At 42.5% G+C, this 20,830-nt stretch overlaps 1 protein-coding gene across 2 annotated transcripts; it reads left to right on the forward strand.

The window, feature by feature from the left end:
• The first annotated feature begins 904 nt into the window (after nt 1-904).
• Nucleotides 905-19,060, forward strand: LOC136676017 (E3 ubiquitin-protein ligase RNF31-like). Of its 2 annotated transcripts, none has more exons than XM_066652865.1 (23): nt 905-1,004; nt 2,437-2,636; nt 3,091-3,237; nt 3,351-3,506; nt 3,628-3,684; nt 3,762-3,885; nt 4,034-4,205; nt 4,310-4,455; nt 4,650-4,792; nt 5,152-5,385; nt 5,701-6,033; nt 6,167-6,352; nt 6,599-6,805; nt 8,106-8,279; nt 8,427-8,525; nt 10,193-10,282; nt 11,498-11,612; nt 13,592-13,704; nt 14,242-14,352; nt 15,494-15,542; nt 17,078-17,174; nt 17,394-17,559; nt 17,804-19,060. In XM_066652865.1, exons 2-23 carry the CDS (start codon nt 2,439-2,441, stop codon nt 17,852-17,854), a joined length of 3,168 nt encoding a protein of 1,055 aa, XP_066508962.1. In that variant the 5' UTR covers nt 905-1,004; nt 2,437-2,438; the 3' UTR covers nt 17,855-19,060. The 2 variants fall into 2 exon arrangements, with proteins under 2 accessions (XP_066508962.1, XP_066508963.1); XM_066652866.1 differs by having other exon boundaries at nt 3,765-3,885.
• The last annotated feature ends 1,770 nt before the right edge of the window (nt 19,061-20,830 follow it).

Consider the following 20,830-nt stretch of genomic DNA (forward strand, 5'->3'; position numbering starts at 1 on the left):
GCGCAAATTCTACGCAGCTCTGTTTCATTTGTAAACATTAAGATAAAAAGCCCATGTCTTGCATTTGTCTTGTTTTATTTCTTCCCTCATTCCTCTTTCTTTATTCTTCAGGGTTTGTGTGGTTTTCTGCACCAAAAAAAGTACATTAATTACTTATTTTATATTTATAAGTGCTCCTCCTGCAATGTTGTGCCACTCCTCCTCCTCCTGCTGCGCTGAAAATAGAGCTGACTTTACATCTACAAAGTAGACCAACGACAGAGTGTCTAATAATGGAAAGCGTTTAATTAAAAACTCTAGCAGCACTGCTGTGTCTCATCTCATTTGTAACAGCAAAAGAGTCAATCAGTGAGAGTCAGTGCAGCGCTGAGAGTGATGCCCCACAGAAATAGTCCTGTGGGACTATTTATAATTGAACAACTGGATGAAAAAGGGGTTAACAGCGTAAATAGCCTACAGTTAGTAACTGTAGAAATACACAGTGCACCTAGATTTACAGTGGAGCTGATCAAATAGACGCTAGAAACAAATAAGTGAACAATACTGTTATATTTAAATTTAAAGATTTGTTTGAGTGATAGTGGGAACAGAAAATGACTGTATCTGGACAAAGGAATATTAAGAAGACTTTTCAGGTGAGACTTAATAAACCTTGGGGCCAAAAACAGCAGACAACAGTAATGACAATGGTGTTTAATTATTATTATTATGTACATGAAAATATTGTTATTATTTCTTCTAACATTAACACCACCACTCAGACATATCATTAAAGGTAAAAATAAACTTTAAAAGATGTATATGTTCTTTAAAAGAAGGGGGTGGGGGGTCTGGAAGTTTCTATAACATGAATGACTGGATAAAATGTGTGGAATTCCCCTTCAGACGATTTTCAGAACCGTTCAGAAGATGGCGCCAAAAAACACGGACTGCATTGGTACTTTAACGGCCACCGTAGTTGTTCTCAGTACACGCCTAACACTGGCTGAATCTAAACACAGACAGTAAGTATATAAACAGATATATGTAACTGCGGTATACGAATTATTTACGGCGTGACTTGTCGTTATTAGTAATATTTCTACTCGTTTGTGTAGCTGTCAGTGTATCAGGTTACGTGTTACTAAAGCTATTTCGACATGTAAATACACGAAGCTGGAGTTGGGTACTTTCTGAATTTCCCGTTCCACCTTAAATGGTATAACAGCTACGTGATTTAAGGTGGAACCGGAAATTCCAAAATATGACTGAAATGACAAATTAGAGATGTTGTTTTGGTGATTCTAGATCGTTGTTCGTATTTATTGGTGTTTATTATTATTATTTTATTTCGTTTCGTCACTATAAACATCGCCATTACTTCGTTATTGTGTAGTAAACCTTGTTAAGGCTATTCTATGTGTGTTTACATCCTACAAATCTGAAATCTCTGTGTTTCCCCTACTGTTGTATGAGGACCTGACTCCATTATCTAATGCTCATGTTCGGGTTCATTTTCAGTGATTTTTAATCTTATAAAAATGAAACGTCACAACTCAGCGCCAACAGTTTCGGTTTCTGTTGACTTCTACCGTCTGAGAACCGACTGAAGCAATGTGGTGTTTATAATTTGATGAATTAAAGTAGCTTGACAGTGTACTGTTAACATGTGATACTGAAAGAGCTTAATGCCACAGAGTTTCAGACTGGACTGAATTAAATGGAATTATATGTATTTTTAAAGTCCCCATTCGGTCAAAAATTAAACCCCAACCACTCGTCTGTATTGAGCAGATTTACGTAATAAAAATGTATTCCAAAATAAAAATAAACGAACCCTTAATGCCTTAAAAAGTGGGTTAGATTGAACTCTATGCTGTTGCCTTGGTTTCAGTACGTGCGGATCTATGAATATGAATAAGTCCCGCCCAACCACCTTTCAACAGCTGGAAAGCTCACAATTTCACACGAAGGTTTCTTTAGTTTTATGATGTAAGAAACCTTGGCTTTCTGACTCCTCCCATTTGAGATGTCAATTTGAGACTGCAGTTTCAAAGTAAAAATTCTCAGCCGTGGTGGTAACAGCTTATTTAACGGATAATACGTTTTTAGCATTTCACAAAACACCATATATATTAATTGGAAATAAATAAATAAATAAAAGTTAAAGTATTTTAAGCAATCCCTGAATATTTGAAGTTCAGCTGGTCGTAATGTATTTTTCATAAGGGTCTTTGAATGTTAATGGTTTGTTACTGCTCACTTGAGTAAGGATTAAAAATTTATTAAAAGTTATATATGTAGTTGATATTACATATAACTTGAGAACTACTGAACAGCACGTTTGGACTTAAACTTTGATAATATTCATAGTCCTAGTAACAATGTAGCCACTGTAACCCATGGTAGCTTCAAATATGGTAACTGTCCTTCTTTGTTTGTCTTTTAATGTTTAAGCAATGGCCACACTGTCGGTGCAGCTGGAGGAAGCGAGGAGCCAAGCAGAGAAGAGTTTATGCTCTCCAGGTTCTGCACAAGAACTCAGGGCAGGTGTTTCCACTATGGCCAGCATCCCACTCCCACCATCAGCAAAATACCAGCACATTGCAGCTGAAGTCATGGTGATTGAAAATAGCAGTGGAAATAACAGGAAAGAGGTGAGATAAAGAATGGGAAGTGCCACCGTTTTTATTAAATCCTCACAGCATAGATACTTGCAAATAAAAGGCTTGCAGCAGTATGTCAGGGCTGATCAAGGACTAGAAAACAAGGCTTCGGTTCTATAGAACTGAAAGGAATTGAGGCACGTCATCCGTGTGTTCTGCAGTTACTGGGGCTGACAAATGCATCAACAAAGACACACCTCAAATTACCATGGCTCGGTTTATGGTATTTTAACTTTGCCGTTGGAATCTGATAAGATGCATAAAGACACGTTCAACAGAAACTATATACGCAGTACGATACTCAGATGCTCGGCAGAAGAGGTTTTTATCTGCAATTTCAAGAACAATCTTCATCCACACACAGTGTTTTTATTTTAAAAGTAAGTAAGTAAATAAATACAATGCACTGTCAGTTAAAGTTGGTTTTATTTCCTCTTGTCGTCAGATTTTAGCCTCATTGCAGAAGCTGTCTACCGCCCTCAACATCTTGGAAAAATATGGCTCCAATCTCACTAGCTCCAACAGACCCAAGTACTGGCGCACAGTGAAACACAACAACCCTGTGTTCAGAGCTACAGTGGATGCTATTCATGTGAGTGATGGGTTCCTGGGCTTGCATGTAAATGTTGAGTTGTGTATAGACAAGGGGGTTTTGTTAATATTATGCAATTATGTTGTATTAAAAAAATTGTTGCTCTCTAACAGGGAGGTCGAGCTGTACTCTGTCTTTATGGCTACACCAATCAGCAGCCAGATGGCCTGAGCTTTCCCGATGAGGTCACAGAACCAGACATTGCAAAGGTGGCGTCAGTGACCCTTGAGGTCATGAGTCTGCGCATGGAACTGGACATGCTCATCAAGGTTAGTTATACATTGTTGATCATATAAAATATAAGAGATGCTACAATATTGTTATATTTTTAGGTAGGTTTTTAACATCACGCCTGAACAAATCGTTTTGTTACTGTGCCTTTTTTAATAGGAAGATCACCCACACCCAGAATTCTTTGAGAGAATCGTCCCCTCCCTCAGTTGTAAGGTATCGTCTGATTTGCGCTTCTTGTAAATTTTCTCTGGAAGTCCTTTTCTTTATTTACACTTTATATACTGCTCCAGCAGGATAATGGGGAATGCTGCGTTGATACAGCAGCAGTCATATCTCCATCCAGTAACATACCCTGGGACAGAACATCTCTACCTATAGCCTCTCTCTCCTCCCTCAGCTTTGGAAAGCAAACAGGTGAGTTGTGTCAGTTGATAAGATGGAACCTAGCCATGATGTAAGTTTATTTAAGCCTTGCAATCTATCTATATGTGTTATATTAAGTAATATAGAACCAATTTTGGATGTTGATAGCACCGTAATAATTTCTCAATGGCTTTTCCAGGTATCTCTTTGGAAAACTGTAGCATATGTGGGATATTCCCGGTAGCATCTCACTGCAGCACGTGTGTCCAGCGCCTGTGCTCTGAGTGTGATCGACTCTACCACTCCCACCCGGGACGAGCCATGCACAACCGGATCCAGGTGGCGTCCTCCAGACCTTCGAAGTCAATCAGGTACAATAACGTGGCTTAATAACTGTGGCAGTAATGAAGAAACGCTCTGTCGTCTCTCATACGTCGTCTCACATACCCCCATTCCTATGTTTGTTCTGTCGCAGTGCGTCACTAGCCACATGGCAGTGTTCATACTGCACTACGGTGAACACCATGCAGCAGGTTTTGTGTGAAACCTGTGAACGCCCTCGTCTGGCCACCGCTGCCCCCTCTGTTCAGGAAGAGCCACAACAGCCCTCTACCATAACTGGTCAGTTAGCATTTGTTCACACCATTGCTGTCTTACATGAGATAAAGAAACAAACTTTGTAGTCTTTGAATGAGCCAGAACCTTTTTCATAAAATGGGTCCGCCACATAGAGCGGGCCATGTTTAGTACTGATTTTCTGAAGCATCATGTTGTGTGCTGTTATTACATGAGCTGTGACATTCTGCTATCCTCAGAGTGGCAGTGTAAGAGCTGCACTGTGGTGAATGCCGGCAGCAGTGTTCTGTGTGAGGTGTGTGAGCGCCCTCGTCTGGCGACTCGTCCTCCAGTCACACCGTCGCGCCCCTCCCCTTCCACCGCAGGACTGCTGGACAGTCAGGTACCCGCACAAAGAGCCCACAGTGAACTCACAAATGGCTTTTATGTTATCAGTTGCAGCACGTTTTTTGCATGTTTGTGGGTTTAAGTGTCTTCCTTAATATGATATTATTAACATCATGATCATCAACTAACATGATACGAAGAACCTTTGACTTGAGCCTTTGTTCCTCTCACTTAAATTTTGTGGGTTTATTTATTGTAAACAAACAATTTTCAATAGTTTTATGTTTAGCATATGCTCATTTCCAAAAGTATTTAATGATTTACTGTGTTAGATAAATATAAGTATCCTTTAAGCAAAAGGATATAACATCCAGATGTAAATTTCTCTTTTTTTTTTCATGTCACTCATGTCAGTGGGTCTGTCAGTTCTGCACATACGCCAACCACACGCCGTCCTCACGCTGTGAAATATGTGACCTCGCAAGATCAGACCCCGCCCCTTCACCCTCCAAGGTCCTCCCACTTTCCCCGGTCAAGCAGTTCCATCCGCTGTCAATCAAACCCAAGTTCACCCCCTCAGAGGACCCCGATCTGAAGAGACAAAGACTAATGCGAGAGGAGGGGCTTAAACTGATTCAGCTCATCAGAGTAAGAATTACCCCAGTTAATTGTTTGAATTACAGTTTTTACATCACACAAATACATTTGTACACCTAATACAATGTTGTAACTCATTCAGCCCTAGCTGTCGCTTTGCTATAAGCTTCCATTACTGGTTAGCTACATTAGCCTTGAAGTTCCTGAGCACATCCAGCATGCATTAAGTTCCCGTTATGTGTTGTTTCTTTATTTTGTATCCCTTCTGGAACTGATGCATGTCTTGTTTAAATGTTTCATTGTTGTTTGTTTATTTATAACCGTCCTCTCTTCAAACGTATCCCTCTTTTACTTTAACTTTTTTAGGAGGGTGAAATGAAGGGTGTGAGCCCAGAGGAGGTTTACACGAGCCTGCGGGTTTCAGGCAGCAGTAACGTTAGCGGAACCCCCTGTGATTGGGTGAAAACTGAGCTGCCCCTCAGACTGGATGAAATCTGTGCCATAGCGGCCTCTTTCCAGCACAGCCCCAAGCCGCTCCACTCCGCACTGTTCAACTGCACTGGCCAGGACGGTGGCCTGGAGGGCCTGAAGAGCAGTTCTGTGCCTATATCCAGAGCAGAGGCCAAGCAGGCCTGGCTGACAGTAGGGGGCGACAGCGAGAAAGCTGCCAGGCAGGCCCTGAGAGACCGCAGGATTAAAGTGAGTTTTGGTGTAAAGCTGGAAGATTACAGTTCAGTTTAGGCTTAAATGCCTGTTTAGGCCTTTATATAAATTTGTGATAAATTATTTGAATACTTTGTGACGTGTGTGTGTGTGTGTGTGTGTGTGGCAGGTGAAGGAGCTGACCTCTCTGGGCTTTACTGATTCTGCTGCCTGTGAAGAGGCACTGAGGCAGAGTGGGGGTGAGGTAAGAGGGGCACTGGTGTTGCTGCAGCGCCCCCTACTGGAGCCCTTCCACAAACGCATGTGGAGTGAGGACCCCGAGCCACCCATCGACATCAACCACCCGGACAAACAGGTGAGGGCTCAGAATCTTTAAAACTGTGGTTAATGAGAATGTGATTGTGGGATTTTTAGAGACGGTGCCCTGAGAATCCAAATGACCAAAACAAAGATAATGTTGCTAATAGTAACGGTAAAGCTGATCGTACATGCAGCATTTGTTGTAGTGGAAACCCCAGGGTTTCATTCATTGTTAACAGGGTTTAACATATTTCAAACCCCTCCTCCCACCTTCCTGACTCACTGAATCTATATCTTTCAGAGAGTGTGTCGCAGACTGCTTGCTGTGTATGATCTGCCCAGCTGGGGGCGTTGTGAGCTGGTTTTGTCTCTGCTCCGTGACCCCTCTGCCCCTTACACACTGGAAGATGTGGTCCAGGCCGTGCGGGAGTCACATGACCGCGACTTTATCCGTCGCGTGCTGACCAAAGAGTGTCCAATCTGCCTGTCTGTCTTTCCCCACAGCAAGGTAACACACACTCTCTCACAGATACACACACACACACACACACACCCGCACAATGACACAGAAGCTCAGGACCCTTAAAAGGGTTGGCCAGTTTGATTTTTGGAAGTGGTGACAAATACAGATTATAGTTTTTTTGACTTGATAATATATAAAATTTCTAACTTTGTAAAAGCTGTTAAACTAATATATGTATATTTGATTCCCTCTCCGGGTGATTGTCTGTGAGGAGTGTGGTGTGTTCTCCCTGTGTCTGCGTGGGTTTCCTCCGGGTGACTGTCTGTGAGGAGTGTGGTGTGTTCTCCCTGTGTCTGCGTGGGTTTCCTCTGGGTGCCTGTCTGTGAGGAGTGTGGTGTGTTCTCTCTGTGTCTGCGTGGGTTTCCTCCGGGTGACTGTCTGTGAGGAGTGTGGTGTGTTCTCCCTGTGTCTGCGTGGGTTTCCTCCGGGTGACTGTCTGTGAGGAGTGTGGTGTGTTCTCTCTGTGTCTGCGTGGGTTTCCTCTGGGTGACTGTCTGTGAGGAGTGTGGTGTGTTCTCCCTGTGTCTGCGTGGGTTTCCTCCGGGTGACTGTCTGTGAGGAGTGTGGTGCGTTCTCCCTGTGTCTGGGTGACTGTCTGTGAGGAGTGTGGTGTGTTCTCCCTGTGTCTGCGTGGGTTTCCTCCGGGTGACTGTCTGTGAGGAGTGTGGTGTGTTCTCCCTGTGTCTGGGTGACTGTCTGTGAGGAGTGTGGTGTGTTCTCCCTGTGTCTGCGTGGGTTTCCTCCGGGTGACTGTCTGTGAGGAGTGTGGTGTGTTCTCCCTGTGTCTGGGTGACTGTCTGTGAGGAGTGTGGTGTGTTCTCCCTGTGTCTGCGTGGGTTTCCTGCGGGTGCTCCGGTTTCCTCCCACGCTCCAAAAACACGTAGGTGTGAATGTGGGTGTCTGTGTTGCCTTTTGAAGGACTGGCGCCCCTCCAGGGTGTATTCCCGCCTCCCAATGATTCCAGGTAGGCTCTGGACCCACCGCGACCCTGAACTGGATATGGGTTACCGATAATGAATGAATGAATATATACACTGATCAGCCATAAAATTATGACTACCTCCTTGTTTCTGCACTCACTACTAGACTGAGTATACAACCTGTACATGTGCTGGTATTGTCGGGGTCCCAGATTTTTATCTGGTACTGGCCTGCTATTAAAACTTGATGTCAGAATTGCATCATCTCTTATTATCGATTTTAGGGAGGTCTTCAAATTCTGGGATATCTGAAATGAACAAAGTATTTATTTCCGATGTCCTTCCTCTCTTATTCTTTGCCTCAGATGCAGTCTTTGACATCGTGTCAGTGCTCTGTCTGCAGCGGCTGCTTTAAGCAGCACTTCACCATCGTCGTCAGGGACAAACACATCAGAGACATGGTGTGCCCTGTCTGCTGGGAGCCAGACATCAACGACCCAGAGCATCTCAACAGCTATTTCTCCACATTGGATATTCAGGTGCTGAGACACAGAGACTGGAGGTCTTTTTAAAACCACATGAAACTGAATGTTTCACGAATGTCTTAGAATCTGTTTATCACAGTACCTTTTGAGATAACTCATGCCTGGATCTTACGTTGCTTGTGTTTGGGTGTGAACTTCCAGCTGAGAGAGTGTCTGGAGCCAGAGGTATACGAGCTTTTCCACAAGAAGCTGACAGAACAGGCTCTGATTAAAGACCCTAAGTTCCTCTGGTGCAGCCATGTGAGTATGAACTACATTCAAGCTCTTTTATAATGTCCCTGCTCTAATCTCCTAGTGTCTGAGGAAGAGTAGGCTTTAATCACAGTGTGTTCTTGGGTCTTGGTGATTTATTATTGGAATATTCCTGCTGCTTTTTGACACGTAGAACCAGCAAAAACTAACTAATGAATTGTCAACGTTCTATTTGAGCTTTTTAAAGACTTTACAGTGAAAACTAAATTTAGAGTTGGTTTAAAGGGGACATGTTATGTGAATTAGTTTGGGTCTAGTCTTGAGCACCTGCCCACACACAAACTGTGATTATACCACTTACCCAGTCAGTTTTTTATTGTGGGAAAACACGGAATAAAACGTGATCACAGCACTGGACCTGCGTTTATGTGACAGTGCAAAGAGACGTGCAGAGAATAAAGAGCCGAGCATCAGAGCTTCTTCTTGCTCACTTGTTATTCCTGTGCACTCACAGTTGGGTGAACAGTGGCTCATTCTCAACAAGTGCTGAATCCGATCTTTCTGAACAGGGCTGTTCAGACAGGGGAAGGATGGAGCTGTGGTGCTTAACTCTTGTGGTATTTTGACCAAAACATGTCAAAAGATGTTTCATTAAGAACCTAGGGAATTGAGTTCACTTGTAGAAAAGGGCTATAACAAGTCCATTTTAAGGAACTTTTAACATTGTGTGAAGCATTCAAATGAAAGTACAGTGGAACCTCTACCTATGAACTTGATCCGTTCCGTGACCCGGTTCGTAAGTAGAAAAGTTTCTCAAGTCAATTTTCCCCATTCAAAATAATGGAAAAGCAATTAATGCGTCCCCCATGCGACGTGACGACTGGCTGGAGGAGTAACACAGGCACTGGCTGTATGACGGGAGGTGGGGGGTGGGTGGAATAACGGAAAGTAGGAGGTGAATGTGGGGAGACGAAGCGTAGATACGGCTTAACTTAGCACGAATTTCGATGTCTGCTATTTACACTAATGCTAAATTGCTAAAGCTACAATGTGCTAATCTTAAAAGCTCACTCAAGTCTGGGCGCTGGGAGACTCGCCTATTGAGGTCAGTGGCCATTTCCAGCCGCCGGCTCGGCGGAGGCTTGGGTTCGTTTCTAGAATCATGGTTCGTTGGTGGAGGCAAAATATATTCAGATGCTTGGTTCGTATCTTGGAAAGTTCGTTAGTAGAGGGTCCACTGTATAAGTTTCTATTAATGCACATGTAGTTTCATGTTTTAAAAATAAATGTGCAGGAACTTTTCTAGCGTTTTTAATAATCACAGAAACGTTTTAAGTGAGCGGAAAAGCCTTTAAAGCCCTCAGATGGAAAAATATTATTATTTTTTTTAAACTGCCATTGATTTAATGATTTGTTTGGATTTTGTCTGGCTAACCTGAACCATAAGTATACGTACGCAGTAGAAAAAGTGTAACGTCGTAATGTCCTGGATGGCTTTGGTGTTCTGGTAAAATGGGCTCCTCCTGAGACCTAAATGGTCTCAAAAATCCAGCACCGTGCTGGCCTTTTCTGAACCTAATGCACTGCTTTAATGCCATCAGATATAAGGCAACACTTCAGAGCAATTGTAGTCTGGGTTACAGTGACCTTCTAAGTGCTGAGCACAGGGAATAATATTAACTTTTCTTATGCCTCTCTGTCTTTCTCACACACAGTGCTCATATGGATTCATCTACGATGGTAATCAGCTCAAAGTCACTTGTCTTCAGTGCAGAAACAGCTTCTGTGCTCAGTGTAAGAAGCCTGTGAGTATCAATGCAGAGTTGAAGCACACACACAACGAGCACACACACACACACACACACACACACACACACACACACACATATGGTGAGAAGGTCAGTGTTTACACGGCTCTGTTTGACTGTAGCTGACTTCTGCTGTTTCTGTTTAACCCCTTTCTCCTTTTCTTCCTCAATTCAGTTGTTATTTGGAATGGTTATTAAATATGAGAAGAGTCTAACCTACACAGTTGGTATTAATCTAAACTTGTATAATGTAGTGTCTATATTGGACTTGTATTAATGTCTTATATTAGAGTGTCATTTCATCAGACACCTAACTGTAGAATCACATCAGCAGCGATTCCTCGCCTCTTGTCGCCCAAGTCACCGATCGCTCATCGCCTGTGGGCTTTTCTAAGCTTGAGGCGATCTATCGTTGCCATGGTTTCACTGACGTCAAAAAATGCCATGGCAGTACTCAGTACTTTACGGCTCTTGTTGGTTCACAGTGTGTAGCAAATCACACACCTTCCCGTCCGATTTAAACCTCAAATCAAAAGTGTTCCTGCTGAAAATAACAATTCTACAGGGAAATCTATCTGTGTGTAGGGCACCACTGTAGGTACAGTCAGTATGACAGGACGTCTGCGCTTGTATACATACGAAAAAGTCTCGCTATATTGTAAATTCATCGTACAGGACAGGGAAGCTTAGGACCATGACAGTGAGCTTCTCTTCTATCTCTATTAGGAACAAATAGTAGGTTCTTTAGTGCAATCATGTCAAGCTAAAGAAGCTCCAGAAAGAGCTCAGTGCCTCAAATAAAGCATTATCGTGCAGTGGAGCTGGATGTTATATTTTCATCTGTGGCATGCAGGAAAAGGCAGTGTCTGTGTTTCTGGGGTGTGACAGAGTAAAGCCAACATCACTGGGCTCTGTTCGCATTGGTTATCGACACATTGATTCACACCTATATTAAATAAAGTTGACCTGACCTTCGCACTCCCTGAAAATGAGTGAGTACTGTTCGCTTTGTCCCGTGGCAGCGCTGCAGGTGTGAGCTCAGGATTAAAATTAGTTCACACTGATCTGTTTCATAGACGTAGCATCCACCTTACAAGTTGACACCTGACTAAATCGAATGTATGTGGTCATTATTTGAGCTCCATAACATACATATCTATTTAGGATAACGTCTAGACTTGTGAGTGCAAACTTTGTGCTGTGTCTGTTTAGTGGGAGGCCCAGCACACAGGCCTGTCCTGTGAGCAGTTCCAGTTGTGGAAGCGGGAGAACGACCCCGAGTATCAGCGGCAGGGCTTGGCGGGATACCTGCGCGATAACGGCATCAGTGAGTCTTCTGTTCTTTAACCTGCCAGAGCTGCCCTCATACCTGCTTTAAAACTCCTATAATCCAGCTCTAATGATTCTAACAGCGGGACCTCCACTTCAGAACCCCCTCACTGCCCTGGAGGAGACCCCAGTTCAAACAGAGCACTATCAAAGCTCAACCTTTTACTCTGTTACACACTTCAGAGATGCTCTGAGAAGGTTTAGCCACAGGATAGTGGTAGGCACCTTATTGTTTTTGTCAGGTGTTGAAGGGAAACCCAGTGCTATAGCGGAGGGTCTTTTAAACCTCACTGTCAGGATAAAAGGGTCCTGTACAAGTGCATTTTTGGTCAATAACGGTACAGACCATGTCAATGTACATTTTTTGTACAACATACTGAGTGAGTACCTAAGAGAGTACAACAGTGACAGTTTTATGGGGAATGTAGGGTTTAGCAATTTTTGCTGCAGAGTAGTAGCGATTTTAGTGTTGATTTTACTTGATGTTATGTATTAATACACAGGGTGGGCCATTTATATGGATACACCTTAATAAAATGGGAATGGTTGGTGATATTAACTTCCTGTTTGTGGTACATTAGTATATGGGAGGGCGGAAACTTTTCAAGGTGGGTGGTGACCATGGCGGCCATTTTGAAGTCCGCCATTTTGGATCCAACTTTTGTTTTTTCAACTTGAAGAGGGTCATGTGACACATCAAACTTATTGGGAATTTCACAAGAAAAACAATGGTGTGCTTGTTTTTAACGTAACTTTATTCATTCATGAGTTATTTACAAGTTTCTGACCACTTATCAAATGTGTTCAAAGTGCTGGATTGAAAATGCAACCCTCTTCTCCACTCTTCACACACTGATGGCATCACCTCAGGAGAAATGCTAGCACAGGCTTCCAGTATCCGTAGTTTCAGGTGCTGCACATCTTGATGGTATGGTGTGGTATATGGGGTACAAAGATAGTGGGGCCATTCTTCATCAATGGAAACCTCAAGGCCACTGGATATGTGAAATTGCTACATGATGACGCGTTTCCCTCTTTATGCACTGAAGCTGGCACGTTCCCTGAGTTTTTCCAGCAAGATGGTGCACCACCACATTATGGGTGTCAGGTCCGAGCATTCCTAGATGAACAGTTTCCTGGAAAGTGGATTGGTGGTCATAGGCAAGTTGAATGGCCCCCAAGGTCTCCCGATCTGACCCCCTTAGACTTCTATCTTTGGGGTCATCTGAAGGCAACTGTCTATGCTGTGAAGATACGAGATGTGCAGCACCTGAAACTACGGATACTGGAAGCCTGTGCTAGCATTTCTCCTGCCGTGTTGCTATCAGTATGTGAAGAGGGTCGCATTGACAATCCAACACAATGGGCAGCACTTTGAACACATTTTATAAGTGGTCAGAAACTTGTAAATAACTCATGAATGAATAAAGTTACACCATTGTTTTTCTTGTGAAATTCCCAATAAGTTTGATGTGTCACAAGACCCTCTTCCCATTGAAAAAACAAAAGTTGGATCCAAAATGGCCGACTTCAAAATGGCCACCATGGTCACCACCATCTTGAAAAGTCCCCCCCCCCCTCCCATATACTAATGTGCAACAAACAGGAAGTTAATATCACCAACCATTCCCATTTTATTAAGGTGTATACATATAAATGGCCCACCCTGTACAATAAAACAACACATTATTATGTAGTATAACTTATCAGATGTTCCTTGCATACATTCTTTAGTATGATTTGGTGACAGTGTGCTGCTGTAATATACATATGTGTACGTGCTGAACTATATTTTATTATCCTGATTGATTTGCCAATGATATTTGCTTTCAGATAACATTTAAAAACGTATATAAAGGCACACTGTAACTAAGATATAAAGCGTAGCTTATTTTACAGTCTGTTGACTGTTGTGAACTATATTTAAGGTCTCTTGCCTCTCTCTTTTCCTTACCTCTAATTCTCTTTCTCTCTCAGCCTGTCCTAACTGTAGGTTCCAGTATGCGCTGGCCCGTGGGGGCTGTATGCACTTCAGCTGCTCTCAGTGTCGATATCAGTTCTGCAGTGGCTGCAACAACCCTTTTCACACGGTGAGTTGTCTTCAGTACATGAAGTCTGGGAAACGCATAGGAGGTAAACACTCCCCAGTACTGCCACTCCTAGGAAATACAATCAATAACTACAAATGCTGCACCATTTCAGACAATGCATTGTCCTTACTGAATCCTGCTGTCAGGGGTGTTGTGAAAGCACCAACAGTGACCACCATATGCTCAGAAAAGTGCTTAGTGAATTAATTTTATCCCCCTAATAACACGTTATGCAACGTCACATCGCCCACTTTTAGTCTCCTCCACACTTTCCCCCTGCATCTCCGGTCCGTGTTTATTTCTGTTCTTCCACTTCACCTGTTTGCTCTCGCGAGTGTATTTTTGGGTTGTTTGTGTATCAGACATTTAGGCCGAACTGACTAAAAGCGGCTAAAAGCAGCACCCATTACACGAGCGTCCATGTTTTATTTTTCCCTCTCCGTCTCTATCTTTTTCTCTTATGTATCTTCCTCTTCTTTTTTTTCTCTTTTTAATTCTCTCTCTCTCTCTCTCTCTCTCTCTCTCTGGCTGTGGCAGACGTGTGCAGTGGCCCAGTGCAGTGTGACGGGTCTCCATGCCCATCACCCCAGAGACTGCCTCTTCTACCTCCGAGACTGGGAACCTGCCAGACTCCAGGCTTTACTGCAGGTGTTTATGCACCTAAACACACACAAACATTGTCTTTTATTTATTTATCTTTTTTAATACAGTACTAGGAAAGAGGTTCATATATCCAGTCAAATCCTTCACTCTACATATGAGTATAAAATACTAAAACAAAGGGTCATACATATATCCTGTAGGAAATATATTATAAATGAATATTGAATGTGTATATTAATAATGCACCATGTGTTTTATATACAACTTCCTGTGTTTAAATAAGGTGCAAATAAACGAGAACACACTCTTATTTATTTATCAAAACCTCCTTTTTTCATTTTACCGAATAAACCCAGGAAGAATTTACCTACACACATTATAATATAAAATGTACCGTAATTTTTGCACAGTGTTCTCCCTGTGTCTGTGTGGGTTTCCTCCAGGTGCTCCGGTTTCCTCCCACAGTCCAAAAACACACGTTGGTAGGTGGATTGGTGACTCAAAAGTGTCTGTAGGTGTGAGTGAATGTGTGTGTGTTGCCCTGTGACGGACTGGCGCCCCCTCCAGGGTGTATTCCTCCCTTGCGCCCAATGATTCCAGGTAGGCTCTGGACCCACTGCGACCCTGAACTGGATAAGGGTTACAGACAATGAATGAATGAATTTTTGCACAGGTCACCAATCCTAAGACCGGCAATCACAGCAAAAGCAGGTCCCAGAGCCACTGATCCTTAGACTATGACATTCACTCATTTAAGCAACTACCCACACACACCTCAGCTGCCTTGAACATACTGACTGCACTGGAAATTAAACATATATGTATTAAAAAATGACTTTTCCAAACTTATGTATAAATATTTATTTTAGATCATTGTTTACATTATAACTGTTAATAATTATAATACAATCACATACTGAGAATGTGTACAAACCAACACAGACACATGAGAGTATCTTCATACACACATGTAAACAGGGATGTATTCACACACAGGTGCATTTTGCAGACAGGTTCACCCACTCAACATATACATGCACACAAGCAGGAACAAGAATGTGGCACTTCAGAACAACTCACACGCGTTAACCTCCCACTCACAGCTTGGGAAAGCTGCCTGTTTTGTTCGGTGCAAACTCACATCTTGATTTCACACTTATTCGTGGCTTCGTTTGTTTCTTTTCAGAAAAATGCGGTGGCCTTTAACACTGACACTGCTCCAGGGACGCACACAGGTATGCACTCCAGCGGTGGGGGAATGCACGCACCGCTGCTGTTAACCTTTGCAAATCAGCTACAGTTGTGTGCAATTGTGCTCGGCAAATAAGTAGAAACTGTGCACTTAACGTTGATACAGGAGCTTATTTCACACAGAAAATCAACAGAACACATCATTTGACTGGGATTGTCTTTGAGTTACTAACTACTTTGAGGATTAGATTCCGTTAGGAGGGGAAAATAGATTGCGATGACTGACTCCAGTATTTTAAACCTTTTTGAGACAGCTATTGGAGAGACGTTTAATTAAAAAGTGTACATCCCAAATGTAATTATGTTTTTTCCCTTAAAACTATTAATGCGTGTTTTGTTTGTTTGTTTGGAAGTGTATGGAATTTATATTGTTTATTTTTTTCATTTGCAAAACAATTATAATATGAGGACGGAGAATATAAAAATATAAGTAGGCATTATTAACAAAACTAGGAATTAAGAACAATTCAGGTAGCATTATGTAGCAGCGAGCTCACAAACGTTTAAGCAATTAAAATTAAAACAGTGAAATCAAATGGATCAGTCAAAGTGGTGAGCACGTTCGCCTCCCAGCGCTGGGATCTTGGGTTCAAGTCCCATCTGGGTGGAGTTTCCATGTTCTCCCTGTGTCTGCGTGGGTTTCCTCCGGGGGTTCTGGTTTCCTCCCACAGTCCAAAATCATGGAGGGTAGGTGAATTGGCTTCTGTCTAATAACTGTCCTGCTGTGTGAGTGAATGAGTGTGTATGTGAATGAATGTCTGTATGTGTGAGTGAATGTGTGTGAGCCCAGATATGGATTGGCGCTCTGTCCTGGGTTAAACCCTAGTGCCCGATGCAGTCCTCCAGGTGGACGGTCGTTCCTGGTCGAGAGTACGCTGTGCACGTTTGGATGCCGCTTCTCGCCGGTGTGTGTGTGGACTGAGTGTTCTGAGCAGTGTGGATTGTAAAGCATGCTTGGGTGTCTAGAAAGGCGGTATATAAGTGTAATGATACATACATACGATAACAATACAAAAATAAAACAATTAAATCTGATTCTCTGTGCATTTCCAAACTTCTCTCTGTGAAATCAAGCATTTTTGTGTTTCTGTCCATGGAAGAAAATTCATTTCAGTTTGTTCCTCCTCTTATCTGTCTGCTCATTTGCCAGTCTGTCTGTGTCTGTCTGTCTGTCTGTCTGTGTCTGTCTAATCTGCGTCTCATTACAGCCATGTATTATTTGTTCATTTCATGGACAACGGAAGTAAATTACTTCACCTGTAATGAAAGTCTAAAAGAAGCCATAATGAAGCACTGTTTTCCACTTAGAGCCGATGTTCAATTATTCCCCCTCGGAATGGGAGGCTATATTAGGACCACAAAAACAAACTCTCTGAAATAAACATGCTGTCTTTCTCTCTCACACACCCTACAGATTCACAGCACTTATTTTCACACATTATCCCACTCTTTCCTCCTCCTTTTTTGATTTCTCTCTACGAACACACACATCAACTCTCTCTCTCTCCCTGTGCGTTAGGTGTGTGTGGTGTGATTGAACAGAAGGATGAAGGTGCTCATCAGACAGATTCTGCATGTGGAGCTCAAACCCAGCCAGGTCAAGCTGGCCTTTGCGAGTGAGTGTATATGTATAATCTTATTTATAAAAAAAACACATTTATTTATTTAAAAGTAGGAAACATCAATATGTTCCAGGCTTCACGTCTTTATAGTTTCTTTCCCCATTAAAATAAGTTCAATTAGGCACTAAGACTTTTACTCTGTAAACAATGCTAACTGATGTATTCTTTTGTACAGCATGAGTTCATCTGTAAACATCTGGTTTTGTTTTATAGGAAACACTACCGCGAGTACCTGGTTAGCCTCATCAATGGTCACTCTATTGACCCTGCCCCACTGTTCAGCTTAAACGAGCTGGTCCTGGCCTGCAAGAGATACCAAGTGAACATCACTCGGGGAGAAGGGGAGGAGGACAGGCCGTTCTTCACTCGTCTATTGAAGGTTGAGGATTTAAAACAGAAAATATAGGTTACAACTAGATGCAATCCCAGTCTTTGGTGTTCTATGACTTTATAAGTTATAGTGGTGCTTATTTACAGTGTCATAAAGTTTGATTTAAGGCCTCTTTAGTTAGTCTGATGTATTTGCATAGGTTACTCAAGTACTCCAAATATTTGTGTGCATTATGAAGTCCCTGGGAGCCGTTAGAGATTATTGATTGTCCTTTTCTTTCTTGTTTTGGCAGAAACTAATAGAAGACGTTCCTCTGGGTGACAAGGTGCCCAGAAAGAAGTGAAAAATTCAATAACGCCGCACTGCTTTTACCTGGACTTTTAATTATCGTTACTGTCTGTGTGCCTGAGGATCGAACCAGTCCCTTGCTTTTTGCACAGACTTGAAGGAATCGTTTGATTTTTTTAATATGTTTTAGATGTAAAAGAGTTTTACCCTCCTGAGACATCTCAGACAATCTTTATGTGCACTTTAGTCTTTAGTGCACAATTTAATCTTCAGTGTGTTGGCATAACAGTAATCAATAATGAAGGCATTCTGTCATTGTGTCAGTGGTTAATCAGATTGATGTCTTGTGATTTCTATGCAACTGAATGAAGACGTTTTGAGAACGTCTGTTTCGCTTGACTCTACTTTCAGCTCAAAAAAGATGTCGCCCTAAACTGCCCCTTCTGCATGACGAGTTCAAGAATGCATGGCATCCTTCTGTACATAGATCTGTCAGACATTACCCTTGTATCTCCAAGAGGTAACTTTGCAGGAGCAATTTTAATGAAAAAAAAAAAAAGACAGCTGAGAAGAACGACGATATAAGATTATGATCCTACAGTGCCAATATACAACACTCCTGAACTCTGTAACATCGCACTTGCTGCAGGTTCTTTGTTTCTTGGCATGTGAGCCAAAGCACCACAGCGTCCAATGACGCAAATTAGTCCAAACAAAAAGATGGAAAATGGAGAGAGGGAAATTAAGACCTGTGAAATCACTTGTGAATAAAAACGTCACTGGACCGTACAGTTCTCACGTCTCTTTCAGGTCGCATGCCGACCACTTGCTGTCGCACCTCCTACCATTGTATCAGTAGTTGCCTGAGAAAACGTGTGGTTGAGAGCGCATTATAAATAAAGCACATTTCGTACTTGCCTCCGAGCACAGCACCTTTTCCTCAGAGCTGACGCTGGCTTCGCCGAGGGCCTGTAGTCAGGGAAACCACTGATTAGGACACTATTTTAGACTAAAGCAGCCTTTACAGATAGATTTCCCTGAATGTATGAATTTTGTGCTTTGACATTTAGAATCGCACAAGAGAGGAATCAATTTCTAGAACTATAAAACCCACAAAGGATGAAATAACAGCCAAGTCAATGGCATTCAGGGTTGGGAAGGTTACGTGCAAACTGCGCCACTTTACTTATTCTTGATTGAAGGTCCACAATCTCAGTAAAGCATTTCGATGGCTTTTGAATTGCTATTTAAACAGCCTTTTATTGAAACGTCTGACGATGTTGTAGCTTCTGTCAGTGCAGTGCAAGTATTTATAGCAACAGTCTTTAAGGTGTGTAGTCACACACAAGGGTTCCAAATAAAGATGCCAGCTCCACTGATCCACAGCCCACGGCTGGGAGGCTTTGTCCCTCTCTTACAAACCCTTGGCATTGGCCATGCTGACTGTAGGCTCATGTACAGCTGTCTTCCTTCAGGTGAGATGGAAAACTGAGGTCTGTGGGACATAAAGGATATTGGGGCATTTTTACCTAATAGGTACTTGTGAGGAGCAGCTGCAGTCGCTTTTTTTCGTGGTGTGTTGATTGTAGTTGAGGCAGCTCCATAATGTTCCAATGAACGTAAAGTTCTGTGGGGTTCAACAGAAGATTTGAATGAACGTAACTATGAGGTCAGACACTGATGTTGGATGAGAAGGCCACTCTGATTCATCCCAAAGATGTTCTTTCGGTTTGAGGTCAGGACTCCACCCCAAACTCGCTCATCCATGTCTTTATAAACCTTGCTTTGTGCACTGGTGCACAGTCATGTTGGACGTAAAAAAACAACCCCACACCATAATCCCTCCTCCACCAAACTTTACAATTAGCACAATGCAGTCGGACACGTACCGTTATCCTGTCAACCATCCTTCCAAAACCCAGACCTGTCCATTGGATTGCCACAAAGAGAAGCGTGATTTGCACCGTGGCATTCGGCGCTTTGCAACGCATTTGGTGATGCAATGCTTGGATGCTGCTGCTCGGCTATGGAAACCAATTCCATGCAGCTCTCTATGCACTAATCTGAAGGCTCCATGAAGTTTGGAGGTCTGTAGCGATTGACTCTGCAGAAAGTTGGCAACCTCTGCGCACTATGCCCCTCAGCATCCTATCACAGTACCATACTGGAATTCACTGAGCTCTTGAGAGCAATCTGTTCTTTCACAAATGTTTGTAGAAGCAGTCTGAATGTCAAGGTGCTTGCTTTAATACACCTGTGGCCATGAAAGTGATTGGAACACCTGAGTTCAATGATTTGGATGGAAATACTTTTGAAAAGATAGTTTATGTCTATTTATTTGTCTTCAAAAACATAACACCGTCAGCTGAGCTGTGAAATGAGACGGCTGTGTTGTACTCCCTCTTAAAAGAAAAGATAACATTTAATCTTGCAGTTGTTCATGCTGCTGTTGTCCCGGGAGCTTCCACAGAGTGGCATTTAGTTCTTTTCAATTATTTCGACAAAATGCTGTGTTTGGCAGCAGAGATGCATTTGACTCAAGAAATGTCACCGCTTGCATTATTTTCATGCTACGTTTGCACTCACTCCTCACAAGCGCACACATCTTTTTTCGCTGGAAGATGACTGCTTCACTTTTAAGGAGGAATCTGACATTTTACCTTTCTGAACGGCTAAATCAAAGCCGAGACAGAGGCACTGGAAACAGATGTAGCAGAAACCCATTTACAACCCTTTATTTTAGAAACAATGTGTAAATGAATCCAACAATTTTTATGCCACATTCTTAGGGTGATGCTAAGTGATTGTGCTAGGTGATGGCTAAGCTGTTGCTTTAGTATTTTAGATCATTGCTAAGTTATCGAAGGGGGTTGCTTGTTTGCTCGTTGCCTGGTTATTGTGGTTACTAGGGTGTAGCAAAATGATTAATATAGTACCACATTTGCTGCCACATATGGAGTGGTTTACGGTGTAGCTGTTTCACCTGTATTCCTAGGTTATTGCTAAAACTGGACGATATAGGCAAAATTTA

This window comes from Hoplias malabaricus, chromosome X1 (assembly GCF_029633855.1).
Source record: "Hoplias malabaricus isolate fHopMal1 chromosome X1, fHopMal1.hap1, whole genome shotgun sequence".
NCBI lineage: Eukaryota > Metazoa > Chordata > Actinopteri > Characiformes > Erythrinidae > Hoplias > Hoplias malabaricus.